This window comes from Theobroma cacao, chromosome 5, assembly GCF_053813885.1.
Source record: "Theobroma cacao isolate CCN51 chromosome 5, ASM5381388v1, whole genome shotgun sequence".
Classification (NCBI taxonomy): Eukaryota; Viridiplantae; Streptophyta; class Magnoliopsida; order Malvales; family Malvaceae; genus Theobroma; species Theobroma cacao.
Genome location: NC_142643.1, coordinates 30017501 through 30032730, shown reverse-complemented (window position 1 = coordinate 30032730; position 15230 = coordinate 30017501). Strand labels below are relative to the sequence as shown.

The 15230-nt window shown below is 36.2% G+C and overlaps 1 protein-coding gene across 1 annotated transcript in view; it reads left to right on the top strand.

Moving 5' to 3' along the window:
• The first annotated feature begins 421 nt into the window (after positions 1–421).
• The window catches only part of LOC18598707 (Vps51/Vps67 family (components of vesicular transport) protein), an 18441-nt gene continuing 3632 nt past the window's right edge, over positions 422–15230 (top strand). The window contains exons 1-5 of the mRNA XM_007028349.3: positions 422–2808; positions 9651–9845; positions 12352–12632; positions 14381–14560; positions 14662–14839. Coding sequence (XP_007028411.3) covers positions 619–2808; positions 9651–9845; positions 12352–12632; positions 14381–14560; positions 14662–14839 — 3024 coding nt within the window. The 5' untranslated portion in view covers positions 422–618. The remainder of the gene's footprint in view (positions 2809–9650; positions 9846–12351; positions 12633–14380; positions 14561–14661; positions 14840–15230) is intronic.

Here is a 15230-nt window from a genome sequence, read left to right as displayed (position 1 = left end):
ACCAATGGAGTATGGTTCATTGAATCACCCACTATAGGCTTGCATATTTGGACTTTCTTGTGCAATCGATCATCAAGCAATGCTAGTTTAGGAAAGCGCTTTCAGCCATATTTTATTTTTCAATATATGATGCCTATTTTCAATTCGAATAAACCAAGAGTGAATTATAATTAAAACTTAGCTAGTGTTTGGTATAAGGGAATTGAGAGTATATTTTTTGTAATATACTTAATTAAATTAAATTATAATATTTATTTTACAATAAAACCATTACAATATAAGTAATCATATTATAACCCTTGGGTGTAATTTTTGGAGAGATAGAGATAGCTTACCGTAATTGTTTTTGGGTAAACGTTGTCATCTCATGGAAAGGAAAGACCCAAACGTTGTTACGTTTGGAGCCATAGGCAAACGCACGATCTGACGACTCACCTATCGCCATGAGGTCCCGGGAGAAGCATACCAAAAACGCAGGGCAAGTCACATCACATTTTTCCCAGAATAAATAATAAAAAAACTCGAAAAACAAAATTCGTATCAGTACTTGTTTGCTTGGTTAGTCAGATTAACGGAGGCAGGGGCATCCAAAATTGAGAGGATTTATTGTTATCCGAAATGAGAATGAGATTCTCCTCAGGCTCCGGGGATGATCGAGACGCCGAATCGCTCTTCCGCACTAACCCCATCTCCGAAATCCGCAATGTGGAATCCGCCACCAACAAACAGATCCAAGACAAGAAGGAGGAGCTCCGGCAGCTGGTTGGCACCCGCTACCGTGACCTCATTGACTCGGCAGACTCCATCCTCCAAATGAAATCGGCATCCGAGTCGATTTCCTCCAACATCTCCTCCATCCACCATTCCATCTGCTCCCTCTCCCTCTCCGTCTCGGAAGCTCCATCCCCTAAACTCCGAACCCCTAACCCTACTACTCGCCTCCGCATCTATGGGATCGCTTGCCGCGTCAAGTACCTGGTGGACACCCCGGAGAACATCTGGGGCTGTCTCGACGAGTCCATGTTCTTGGAGGCGGCCGCCAGGTATGTCCGTGCCAAGCACGTCCACTCCAACTTGATGCTTCCCAATCGTGATTTGGATCACAACAACATCTTGTCCAATTTCCCTCTGCTTCAGCACCAGTGGCAGATCGTTGAGAGCTTCAAGGCTCAGATTTCGCAGAGAAGTCGCGAGAGGTTGATGGATCGGGGCCTGCCCGTCGCTGCTTATGCAGATGCCTTGGCTGCCGTTGCTGTAATTGATGATCTGGATCCAGAGCAGGTGCTGGGGTTGTTTCTTGAAACCAGAAAGACTTGGATATTGCACACATTGACTGCTTCTGCTGGTAATGCTGATGCTACCTCTTCCATTGCCATTTCCGTGTTTTGTGACCTTTTGAGCATAATTCAGGTTAGCATAGCGCAGGTAGGGGAATTGTTTTTGCATGTTTTGAATGATATGCCTCTCTTTTATAAGGTTATTTTGGGTTCTCCCCCTGCTTCTCAGTTGTTCGGTGGGATCCCAAATCCTGATGATGAGGTCAGGTTGTGGAAATCTTTCAGGGATAAATTAGAATCTGTAACAGTTATGCTCCATAAAACTTTCATTTCTAACACTTGTTTGAGGTGGTTGAGGGATTGTGGAACACAGATCGTCAGTAAGATTAATGGAAGGTATCTGCTCGATGCCATACCTAGTGGCCAAGACCTTGGAACGGCTGAGAAGTTGATAAGGCAGACAATGGACAGTAAGGAGGTTCTGGAGGGGAGTTTGGAATGGCTTAAAAGTGTTTTTGGGTCTGAGATTGAGTTGCCTTGGAATAGGATCCGAGAACTTGTTTTGGAAGGTGATTTGGATCTTTGGGATGAGATATTTGAAGATGCTTTTGTTAGGAGGATGAAAGTGATTATTGACTCAGGATTTGAGGATCTGACCAGAGCTGTCAACGTGTCAGACGTGATCCACACTATTGGGGTGGCTGCTGGTGAGAAGATGGATTTTCAGGCATATTTGAATAGGCCTTCTACAAGTGGTGGGGTTTGGTTTACAGAACCTAATAATGTTAAGAAGCCTGGTCCACTATTGGGAAATAAAGCATTGCCCGAGGAAGATAATTTCCAAAGTTGTCTCAATGCCTACTTTGGTCTTGAAGTGAGTCAAATTAGAGATGGAGTGGACAGCTGCTGCCAAAGTATTCTTGAGGATCTATTGAGTTTCTTAGAGTCTGCCAAGGCATCTCTGAGGTTGAAGGATCTAGTTCCATATCTGCAGAAGAAATGTTATGACAGCGTGTCAATGATATTGAAAGAACTCAAAACTGAGCTTGATATTTTATACAGTTCCATTGAAAGTGAACATAAGGAAGGTGGTTCTGTGCCTCCTCCTATAATTGTTGAGAGATCTCTTTTTATTGGCCGACTCTTGTTTTCATTTGAGAACTACTCTAAACACATTCCTTTGATTCTTGGTTCTCCACGGTTCTGGGTGAAGTACACAGTGCCTGCAGTTTTTGAGAAGCTACCTTCCTTGTTGTGGCTGTCTAGAGCTGCCACCAATTCTCCTGTCTCTGACAGCCTTGGAATGCAAATGGTCACTAGCTCTCAGAGGCAAAGTTCAGCTGCTACTGCTGCATTGCTCGGAGCAAATGAAAGTGCAAGCCCAAAACTTGATGAACTTCGTAAGATTACACGAGAGCTCTGCATCAGAGCTTACAGCTTGTGGATGTCATGGCTATCTGATGGGCTTTCACTTATTCTCTCTCTGGAGCTTGAACAAGATGATGGATTATCTGCAACAGCCCCCTTAAGGGTAAGCATTTACTGGGCCACTTCTTTATTCTCTCTTTTCCTTTCTGTTTGTTTGCATGTCAGTAACCTAGAAAACAGGCTTATACCTGTAAAAGAAACGCATAGATTTCTTTGTCATGGTTAAAATGAGTTTTGCTGAAACTTTATCATTGGGGGAAAAAAAAGGTTCTTTTCTTCTACTTCGAGATTGCTCCCTGCATATGAGTTTATGTCTCCGCCTGAGTTATCCCTTTTGAAGCATTCTTTTTATCTTTTACTTTTTATGTTTATATGTTCTGGTTTAACTTTTAGTAATGAATGTTGAGATTTTGCTTTTGATTAGAACATGTTCTGATTCAGGTTGGTTCTTCTGTTTCAAAAAAATTGTCAGTTAATGTGCTGTAGTAATATAACTTGATAGCATCGTGTGGCAACGGGCACAATTACAGAAATCAACTAAAGCTAATCCTAGGACCAACATTTCATCAAATGCATAAACACTTTCAGAATGAAATCTCCATTTTATCAAGGCTGCTTGCTATGAAATGATATGCTTTGTAAAATGTGCAGAAAGTGGAAACAAATAAAAAGAAAACCACAATGATTGAACAAAACCAGAATTGAAGGCATATTGATATAAAATAAAAGTTGAACAAGATAGTTAGGTTTAGGGTTATAGAATCAATAACGGATAATATTCCATAATAGTATTGCTCCTTGTTGTGTCCATTTTAGGGTTACAACAGCTTTTAATCCTAGCTCTTTGATACACATAAATCCCATCTAATACCAGCCTTTCAAACTTATTAAGAGATCACATCTTAGTCACATGACCTCTTAATAAAATACAAGCATATTACTAATCATTAAATAATTAAGCAGCAAACATACAGAACACATATCAAGATAACCAATTGAGATAAACTGTGGAATGCTACTGCATCAATCTCCTCGGGTTGACAAAAGCCTTCCTCATTAGTGAGAACTTTGGTAGCTTTAATGTAGATATCTGGATTAGTCATTTTCAGCTCATATTTTGCAATCCAAGTATTCTTACCAGCAGATTTATACAATTCCTTCATAATATGGTTGAAATAATGATCACTTTGACTACTGAATTTTGTGTTCTTGAAAACCAGTAACTTGCTCGTTACTATTTCCATTGACCTCCCGTCTCAACTAAAAACAGCTCTAGTTTCAACTTTCAACGCATTACACTCTACAAAAGTTAACTTCACAAAATCTGATAGTACAGAAACTAGTGCCTTTGTCAGCAAAAGCTTAATCTGTATAAAAGCACTTTGTGCAGAATTTGGCAACTCAAAGCTGTCCCTCTTCAAGCATTTAGAGATATGGCTCATAATGAAACAGAAACTCCTTGAACCTTCTATACGATGAAGCTAACCCATCAATCCTTTCAACTTGCACCTGGGCATTTTACTCAATGGTAGGTGCATGTAAACTCCCACTCAATGTGCAGTTCAAATCCCCCCTCCCCCAAAATAAAAGAAAACCTTTGAATTTCTTTGATTGATTTAGTTGGTTGCCACTTTCCAATAGGCACACACTTTCCCCTGAATCTGGTTTTAGTCCATCTTCCAAGACAATAAATCCCAAAATACAATCTTGTAACACAAGAAAAACACTTAGTCATTATTTGCATGAATGTACTTACTGCACGTTTGGTATGCTATTCCCCCTCTATTCCCAGCTATAGTTTGTAACCTTGTTTGGTTTAAAAGTGGAATGAGGAATAGGAATTCCTCAGTAGTCGGTATTCCTTAAAATGGGGAAAAGTCTACTTTAAGTATTCCCAACTCTCTCCTTGGTTTTATCTATTCCGTGAATCATGGAATAGCTTTGAAATGTTTAATGACTAAAATACCCTTATTAGATTTACAAAATTACAACTTGATCCATATAAAACAATTTTTTTCTCTCTCATCCTCCTTTCCCTCTTCTCTCAGCTGCTCTTCCCCTCTTTCTCTCAGCCGCTCTTCCCCTCTTTCTCTCCTCCGCTCTTCCTCTCTTCCCCTCTTTCTCTTCCCCGCTCTTCCCCTCTTTCTCTCCGCCGCTCTACCATTCATCTTTAGAGTGAGATATTAAGAGTGTTCTAGTTTCTGTTCTTTTATTGTGAGTGTGGTGGACAGGTTCAGTTTTGTTAACTCGGCTTTCAGTCTGATTGGGGGTCATGGGTGTTATTGAGTCTTGATTCTCTTGTCTGCGTTTTTTCGCTGTTTTTTATTTTGTTGTTATCTTCCCTCTTTTGCTCTGTTGGATTGGGAGAGTATGGCTCTGGGAGGCAAGGATGTTTTTGTTTATCTTGTTCCATGGGTGACTGCAATTTTCTGGGATTTCTTTTTGTTTTCCTGGAGGGGGAGTACAGTGGCCCTCCTGTGGGGTGTTGGTTTTTTGGACTTATGATGTGTACAGGGGTTGTTTCAGATAAATTTTATCACTATTAATTTATAATTGTTATTGAAAATATAACCAATAATATTTATTTAAAATGACAATTTAAAAATAAAATAAATAAAAGTATTATGTTTTTATTAATAATTTTTTACATATAAATAGATAGATAAATTAATAGTTATCAACATTAACTTCCACGCTGGACAAATTATTGTAAAATTGAGCATTAACAGGTACTCTTGAATTTTGTTCAACTTACTCCATGTACTTCTCAATTTTATTCAATATAGTCCCTTTCATATACAATTTTGTTTAATTTAGTCATTATGATGAGGCACAAAAATAAACATCTATACACAAAATTTAATTGATTATGATGGATAAAATATAATATAATTAAATTATATTTTAAAATTATTATTCATTGATAAAAATATGAGTAAATTATAATTATTTGTAGCAATTGGGATAAAATATAATTATGATAGATAATTGTCTTTTGGGATAAATATATATTTAAATTATAATAAGGATAATTGGATTTTTATATGAAAATAAATGTTAATATGGTCAAGGTTATTTCTGCCTTTTTATCACCTATTCTTTTCTTATTCCAATCTTATTTCTACCAACCAAACATTGCAATAAGTTATAATAGCAATTCTTGCTTTATTTTATTCACAATACCAAACAAAGTAATAGCTATTCTATTCTATTCTTACTTTATTCTATTCCCATAGAATAACTATTCTATTCTATTCCTGTCTATTCCACGAACCAAACGTGCCCTTAGAGCATTAGAGAGACCAAACGGTATCACTAACCACTCACAGCACCCCTTTGGTGTCTTCTGGGCTATTTTACTCTCCTATACCAAATCCTTGGTAAGCAACTCCTCAATTGGTTTTTTTCATTTGTGCTCGTTGCAATGAAGGCATTCCAGTAACTAGCATATTAGGTTCCCAATGAGGTCAATAAAATGTTACCTAATATCTGTTTTATTAGGTCAATAAAATGTTAGAAGATTCCATTGTTTCTATAGCGCTCAACCGGAATCCACAAGAGTTTCTTCCAATGGCCGATAACTCCAGCCAGCTTCTGTAATTTTTCTGAACTAAGCATAACTTCCTCCCCTACCAGTGACTCTCCTTGAATTGGATAAACATCAAAACTTCCTTGTGGTCTTCATTAAAATTATCATGAAGTGGCTTTTAATTTTTCTAAGCCTTCTTCACATTCTGCAAGATTGACCCTTCTAAATGGACAAGCATATGAGGTATGCCCTTGTTTACTGCAACTAAAACATTGAATCTGTGACTTGTGGCCTGCCTTAGAAGTTACCAAAACCAGAACCATTTTGTACTCCATAAGTTGGTTAATTCTTCCCCTTGTCACTCCCCTAACTTGCCTTGTTTGATTTGGCAGCTCCTTGTTGGATGTTTTCTGACATAGAGAGGTCATTTTTAATTATATTTTGAATAGCTCTGGGCTCTTTTAATGGCAGAGATTTGTTTCTTTTAATGATGGATCAAATGGTAGAATGAAAATTGAGGTAAGGTGTTTTCAAGATCTTGTAGGTGCTTCTTTGACATGTTTTGGTTGGTCTATTCAATTGTTATATTTTTGGAAGATGGATGTGTAAACTTCAAGTGCTAGTCAGTAATCAGCATAAGTAGTTGGAATGGGATGTACTCTTGTGGGAACTTCCTTTTTATTATTTTGATTTAGCAGTAATGATTTTCAAAAGGGGAATTATCACATTTACTCGTGATAGTTTTGTCTGACTTATGTGATTGATGTAGGACAGCTAGTGGTCATTTGGTATTGTCATCAACATAGTATGCTAGGAAAAGTATTCAAATTTTTCTCTACACGAAAATTTGTCAATATTTTTCATGTCAAATAAGAGCAAGCAGTTCAACATCAACGATGAAATATTATTATCGAGAACAATAAATTAGCATTTTAAAAGGGAAAAACCAAATAATGACACCCATTTCTTCATCCACAAATGACAAACCCAAAAGTTGTAAATGTTTCTTGATCATACTAAAATCCTGCAGGACCAGTACAAATTCCATCATACCCATTTTAGATATCAAAACCCAAAAAAATTCTCAAAAAGAAAATTATCTAGAAGTAGCAAATTTTGAAAAAAAGAGAAGAGAAAACATGTTGTCTTGACTGGAATAGGGCATTGCTGTTTCAAGTGGTGGCTCTTTTGCTTTTTTGGCCAATGTCTCAGGTTCTGGTTTGGTGAGCTTGGTTCAAACCCATTCGCAGGGGTTGCTTTTGAGGTGCCAAGGGAAGGTCTGTGGTGAATGAGGGTGGAGATTGAAGGAAAACCGAGAGATTCATAGGGCATTTGGGTCATGATATGAAGAACAAGAGGAAGAGAGAGATCGGAGGAAGAACAGAATTTTGCTCTATTGCGGTTGTTGGTGGTTGGTCATGAGGGTGGCGGCTGGTAGTAAGGGCTATGAAGGGGAAAGGAACTGAGCTTTGTTGTAGCAGAAAGGCTTGGGAATTGTCTTCTTTTTTTGGGCTCTTTTCTTCTGACTCACAAGTGATATTCCTTTGACCATATCATTTTCTGTCTATCAAACATCATAAAATGTGGAAAATGACTTGAAGCTATTTTCCTGGTTACCAAACAATGCCCTTAGGATTCAAATGAAAACTTTTGACAAGATCTATCAGAAACGTATACCCCAATTTTAATTATGAGTTCCTGTATCCTTTTCCTTTTGTTGATAAAAAAAAAGCTTGGGAAGCAAAAGAATAGAGAAACATTTACTTAAAGACTAAAGCCCTTTAAGTAGGGTGAGAGCTTCATTGCTGAAGGAATAGAGTTTGGACAAGCAACTGAGGGATTGGAGGAACGACAGAGAAGAAATCTGAAATAATAAAGAACGAATAATGGAGGTCCTTGTTGCCTTTTGCCAGGTGAAGGAACAAAAAAAAAAAAAAAAGAGGGAGAGAGAGAGAGTGAATTCTCTAAGAAGTGGATAGAGGGTGTCATGCCTGATATTTGAAAGCCGGAACACTTAAAAATCCATTGCTGACTCTGTTTTTTATAAAACATGTTCTTAAAATTGTAGGAAACAAGAAATGTTTTGTTTCCTACAATTTCCGTAACTTTGTTGCTGTTTTGGATAATTTTGAAAGCAAAAACATTCCATCATGGATCACCAAACATGCTTCCTGTTTTATTTTCTAATTTTGTGAAAACAGAAACATGAAGCACAAAACAAAAGCAATCCTAAACATACCCTAGGTGATTGGAATTTATGGCAATTTTGTAACGTGAAATTCTTTTGAAAACATGAAAAATTGAATAAAGAGAAATCCGTATGTTTCACACCTAAGCTTCCTTAGGGGTCACACATAAGGTTGATTGGAGGAATCCATTATGCTTCACACATAGGTTTCCTTTGGAGTCACACCTGCGATTGATTGCATCACACAATCACAAAAGCGATAATGTTAGACCTTTTCTGATTCTATTCTCTATCTCCGATAAAAAGAGTACATTGATATTAATATAGACTCCTAGTGTTCCTAATTCCATTAGAACTAATACTCCTAGCATTCCTTATCACATAAATAATTATATATTGATATTTATACAGCGTCCAATGAGGGCTTTAACAAACACTTAAGACTCCAAATCAAAAACTAACAAACTTAACTTGAAACAAAACCCAATAGCATAAGGAAACCCAAACTAAGATCCTAGACAAAAAATCTGAAATTCCCTGCAAACAAGAAAGTTATGATTATATGGTTGATGCTTAAATCTCAAGAAAATAGAGTAAAATATGAATTTACAACTTTAAAACTAATCTAAGATTTAAGAGCAACAAATAAAGTATGCAAAGTCCAACTAAGCTTTTCACAAGTGGACATGTGCCAAATTAACTCTCTAGAATCATTTGCAGCATGCTTTCTAAAAACCTTTGGAGGCTCCGTTGTGCTTCATCTGGGGTGGATGTGAGTGTACCTTTGGCAATGCTTGAGTTGTTCCTTCAACTTCTTGACTCTTCTGGCATTTTTCCTGACCGTATTTCCTTTATATATGCAAGATTTATATTCTTGAGTGCTCACACACACATGCTAATACACATCTCATTATAAATTTTATGTTTTACATTTTCTCTTAGGTATGTAGAATTCCAAATATGATTTACGAACACATCAAATTAGTCCATTGCAATATTTCGAGAAAACATGTGAAATTTTAGTATCTTGTAAAGGGGAAATCATGAGAAAAGTATTGCACTTTGCCTTGTGTCAGGTGGCTTTAAAACTTTCTAACACTCATACTGAGGCTTGACTGGTATTTATGCTATATAAAGTAATCTTTATTGAAATGAGTATGGTTTGTTTGTGGAATGGAAGTTGTTGCTTATATGCATACTAAGTTCGAAACTACAAGTTGCTTCACAGGGCTGGGAAGAGACAGTTGTTAAGCAAGAACAGTCTGATGAGGGGTCATCAGAGATGAAAATATCACTCCCATCTATGCCTTCTCTTTATGTGATGTCCTTCTTATGTCGAGCATGTGAAGAAATTCATCGTATTGGAGGCCATGTTCTTGACAAATCAATTGTGCAAAAGTTTGCATTAAGCCTTATAGAAAAGGTACGAAGTCTGCTTTGTATAACTGCTTATTCGTATTTGCTGGTTATTCCAGGAACTCTACAACAATCTTGTTTATATTCTGCTTAACTTAACAATGCTGTGTGTACTTTTATTGCTTTCTTGATGTTCTTAGTTCCAAATTAATTTTCTTGTAAACATGTACATTCATGCTTTAATTGATGGTTTAATTTTTCTAGCTGTTGATTATTGGGTCCAGATTGTTAGATCATAGTTTCTCAACTCACATCCCTTGGCAAGCTTTTTTTTTTCGCAGTTCCTTTGATAAATGCTTTTTGATGTCTCTACTTTCTTGAATTTTGGCATCTTGATGCATATTAAGATTGGGATTTTCCATCTGATTTTCTGTTGCAATTTTTAATATGCAATACTTGGATTGCGACCTATTCTGGTTTCACTTGGGTTAACATGAAACGAAACCAAGCTTTGAGGTGTTATTTCTCAGGTTTTTAACTTAAATCAATCCATGGATTATTAGAGCTGAAAGAATATTAAGTTTGAGTCTGTTCAGTCAAAAGTTGCCTTATGATCTCTTTCCTTTGAATAAACGAGACCGTGTAACTGTGAGCCTATAATGTATGCATGGAGAAATTTAAGTATGCTAAACATAAAGATAACCACATACTATCCTTAAAGCAGGTAAAAAAGAGAAATTATAAAATGTAGGTTGTAATGAAATAGAAGTTTAGTAATAATTTACCTTTACATTTTTTTAATGCTTATGTGCTTAATAAATCATACACTAATATGTGAATGTATACCATTCTTTTCTTCACATAATTAACAATATATGATCTATAACCTGTTCACCACCTTTCAAGATGATTGACTTTACTTTGATGCATGGTATATTGCCATGTCATGGGAACAAGTTTTGAGCATATCGAATTGTTTTCTAGTGCAACAGTGGATCATGGTTAGACTATTTTTGAATTCTCTTTATGCCTATTTGACATCATTACTTTTCCGCAGCCTCTTAAATATTTTTTTTGTCTGACGTTATATTCCAAACAGCATTACTGTGTCCCCTTCCTCCTATAACAGGAATCATATTTTTGATCTAATATATGTTTTTCTTTTTCACAATGGGAAACTAAAGGGTACTTTTCCCAGAGTAGAAGAAGAATAATGCGCACCTACTTCTTGTGTTGAAAATTCATCTATTCAGCTTCTTCCTTAAACCATGCAAAGCAGAACTGATTAAACTCAGCCTCTGCCTTTCTTATCTCCTCTGGCTTTTCATTTGTTTGTTGCCTCCTTAAATTCCTTTCACCTTTCTTCATTCTAGTTCAGTTTCCTCTTGAAGCTTTTACTTATTTTACGTTATATATATATATATATATATATTTGGTTCTACTTTGATTTTCAGGCATTTGGCCTTTGAATACTTGGTCATTGATACTAATTACTAAGGTACTGGTTGAATAGTATCTGCTTCTTATCATATAAGCTATGCATCAATGAGTATGACCTTGTTAATGCTCAGCATGACTTTTGTAATCATAAAGTTGGTATTCACATTAGGAGAAGAAGATAGTTTTGAGTTTTGTAGAGTAGAGTCTGTGTCTGCAAAGTTGTTTTGCTTTGAGCTGTGCTGATATGAGGTGATGTTCAATGGAGAAAAGAAAAGAAATGAGAAGAAAGAAAAAAAATCTGCAAGTTTTCTTTTGGTTGACTAGTCATTGCTGTTGTATGGTTTGCCTACTTATATAATGATGGTAATACCCTTAAGGCTTTTAAAAAATTCTGTGTCTCTTTAAATAGTGCTTTGGTCCAACTTACTTGTTTAGTTTGGACTTCTTAGAATGATTTAGGAGTTGTATGCAGGTCTTCTGTTGTTGCCCTTGTTTATGTAACAAAATTATTAATCTTGGATTTAAAAATCCTTGATTGGGGTTAAAGCAGTTGATTGCAAATGAGTGTCTTTCGAGTATACAGGCACAATGGACTTATGACTTGTAGTTCTCTTGAGAAATATGGTGTTACTTTTATGTATGTACTTTGGTCCACTTGCTTTGTGCCACTGCTGAGAGGTCTATTCTTTTTATTTTGTGTTTTTGTGTTCTCTCTTTCTCTCTCTCTTTGGTGGTGGGGAAGGGCGAGTGTGGTTGTGGAGTTGGTTTCTTTGAGGTTGATTCTGCCATAAGTGATACACTCTTGATATGCAGCATTGACAACTATGATTTTCCTAAAAATTCACTTGAAAAGAATATACAAGTTTTATCTAGATCCTTTACAAAGCAAATTAATTGGTGATTACATCTGTGTGAAGTAGTAAATGATTTCTTTAAATGAAGAAGTAAATTATGCATCTATCTTGATAAGTTTCATATGGTGTATTCTTTTAATCTGGTTTCTTTTCAAAAACTTTGACTAGCTCTAATTTATGTTTGCTATATTCTTAGTGGGAAAATATGCTATACTAGGTCCAGTTGCTAAGAGTGTTTGGTACTTATGTTTTTCTTCATTTTGTGCTTTGATCATGCAGGTCATTTCTATTTACGAAAACTTTCTCTCGACTAGAGAGGCATGTGGAGCTCAAGTGTCAGAGAAAGGAATTTTGCAGGTCTTGTTAGACATAAGATTTGCTGCTGATGTTCTTTCTGGGGGTGATTTCAATGTGAATGAAGAGTTTTCTAGCACACCAAAGTCTAAATCATCATTCAAAAGGAAGCAGGATCAAATTCAGACAAAGTCTTTTATTAGAGAACGCATTGATGGGTTGATTTATTCTCTTTCGCAGAAGTTAGATCCCATTGATTGGCTCACGTAAGTGTTTCCTTATGCTCATTTTTTCTCAATTCTTTTTACATGATGAAGAGAAATCTATGTTTTGATAACACTTCCAGAACTTTTAAGAACTGTTATTAGAGACTGCATAATACTCATTCAATACCAGAAGGGAAACCAGGATGCATTTGGAGAGGGTGAATTCCAAAAAAACCCCTAATAAGATCATCAAAGGACTCTAGTTCAAAATGCGCATATCCCTCCCTTGACCAGAACTCCCCGTTAGTCAACTATTTGTCCTTTTGTAGGGTTTACTTTTTTTGGAGTAAAAGGCCCCCCTTTCTCCTGCATTTGTGAAACATGGAATTTGCCAACACCAGATGAAATACCCTATTTTTCTTTTTCTTCCTTCTTCACTCCTCTCAGATCTCACCATTTGTCTCTCTTCCTCCACTACCACTTACCAGAGGAGCTTTTTGCCTTAAATCTCTTCATCCATCACTGTTTATCTCTCTTCCATTGTATGCCACCCTCTATATATTGTTTTAATGTCTCTGCCTCTTTCCCTTGTTCACCATTTTCTTTGCATCTTTCTCTCTCTAGCATGTGTTCTTTTTTTTTCTTTTTCAAATTCATGATTTTTATTCCAATTATAAACTCTACACTTGTATGATTAATAGACTCCCATAAATGGTAATTAATGTAAAAAATAAAACTACTTGTCAATCAGCCTATTGAACAATTATTCGTACTTATGTTGCTCGGACACTTCATTTTCCTTCAAATGCTCATGTCTGACACATATGCGACGAACATGGAATGGAGGTCCAACCCTCCAAATATATTGGGAAACTTAGAAAAAATTTATCCTTGTCAGACACATACCCATATCCAACCTCACCCTCGAGTCTGAGTAACATAGATTGTTACTACATAATAATCACCTAAAGTTTGAATCATTAATGAAATCAAGACAACAAAATGTTAAGTAAGATGATTGTTGAAGCCAATGAGCAGGATTTGATGAGGCATTTGATAAATTAAACAATTTTGACAGTGAAGAATGGAATTTTTTTGAGCTGGAAAGCTTGATGATTTTATTAGCTGGGCCTTCATAGTTGATAGAGACCACCGTCTTCCATGGTTCATCTTTTTATTTCCTTTTTCTTTCCTTTGTATTTCCTAGAAATTCCTTTCTTCTCCTCTTCCTTCATTTTCCTTCTCTCTCTCTCTCTCAGTAGAAAAGTCAACCCTTTTCTTCTGTTGCTTCTGCATTTTTTTTTCTTAATTATTATTCTTCTTTTCTTTCTCTTTCTAAAATCTCATCACTCTCTCTCTCTCTCACCATCTGATGAGCACCATGCCTACCATCACCTCCAGCTTCACATCTAACAACACAAAAATCAGCAACTCCATATACTACATATGGATCTACTTGTATAGAAGTTTCCTGACTGTTTTTCTTGGTATATTGCAGAACTTAATGCAAAGTTATATCTGGCATATTATTTTATTTGTTTATGTAGACCAAATTGTTATAAGTCTTGGAATGTATAAAATGTGTATGGTTATTTATCAAAATGCAGCTTGGGTGTTCTTAATCAAACCGTGTAAAAATCAGATCAATTGCCAGTTTGTCCATCTGCTCTCTCGAAGTTTCCTTTAGGTGCATTTTACTTACCAGTTAGTTTTTAGAGCCATTAGTTCGTTTAGTAAATACTTATATGTTCTCGTGATGTCGTTGGGATTAAGGCATAACTGAATATGTATTTCTAAATAATTTTAAGGTATGAGCCATACTTATGGGAGAATGAGAGGCAGTCGTATCTCCGGCATGCTGTCCTCTTTGGGTTCTTTGTTCAACTTAATCGGATGTACACAGATACTATGCAGAAACTGCCTACTAATTCAGAGTCAAATATTATGAGATGTTCTGTCGTTCCACGCTTCAAATATCTTCCAATCAGGTCAGTGCTGCATTTTTTTTTCTGTTACACATTCTTATTTTCTAGCTTACACTGTTTATTCATGTAAATGGTTTTCTTATAATTTCTTGTTGGTCATCTAGTGCTCCAGCATTGTCCTCGAGAGGGACTTCTGGGACACCTATTACAGCTGCCTCAAATGATATTACTTCAAGAAGTTCCTGGAAAGCTTATACAAATGGAGAGCTTTCTCGAAAAGTTGATTTGGATGATAACCCGAGTTTTGGTGTTGCAACGCCATTCCTAAAGTCATTCATGCAGGTGAAGCTATACATCATTTTTTTTTTTAAATAAAGGTCTATCTAATGTGTGCTGTCTAATGAGTCAAAGTTTTCCAATTAAAATAGTGCAGTTTATCCTTCAAAAGTGTGCTTGCCGATGTCCTGTATGCTTTGGCTCTGGAGTATATTGGTTAGAATAGATCGGTTCGGTTTTATTTGAATCTAGTCTAGAGAGATTTCACCTCCTTGCAAACAACACCCTGTGATTTTTTTTTTTTTTTTTGCACCTTGAGGTTTCCTTTTGTCATCATAGGGTGTTATGAAATTAATGTCAGACAACAAAAATACAAAAAAACCCTTAAGTTTCAACAAAAATACCTTTTAAATATGAGGGTTATTTTTTTTTTTTTTGCACCTTGAGGCTTCATTCT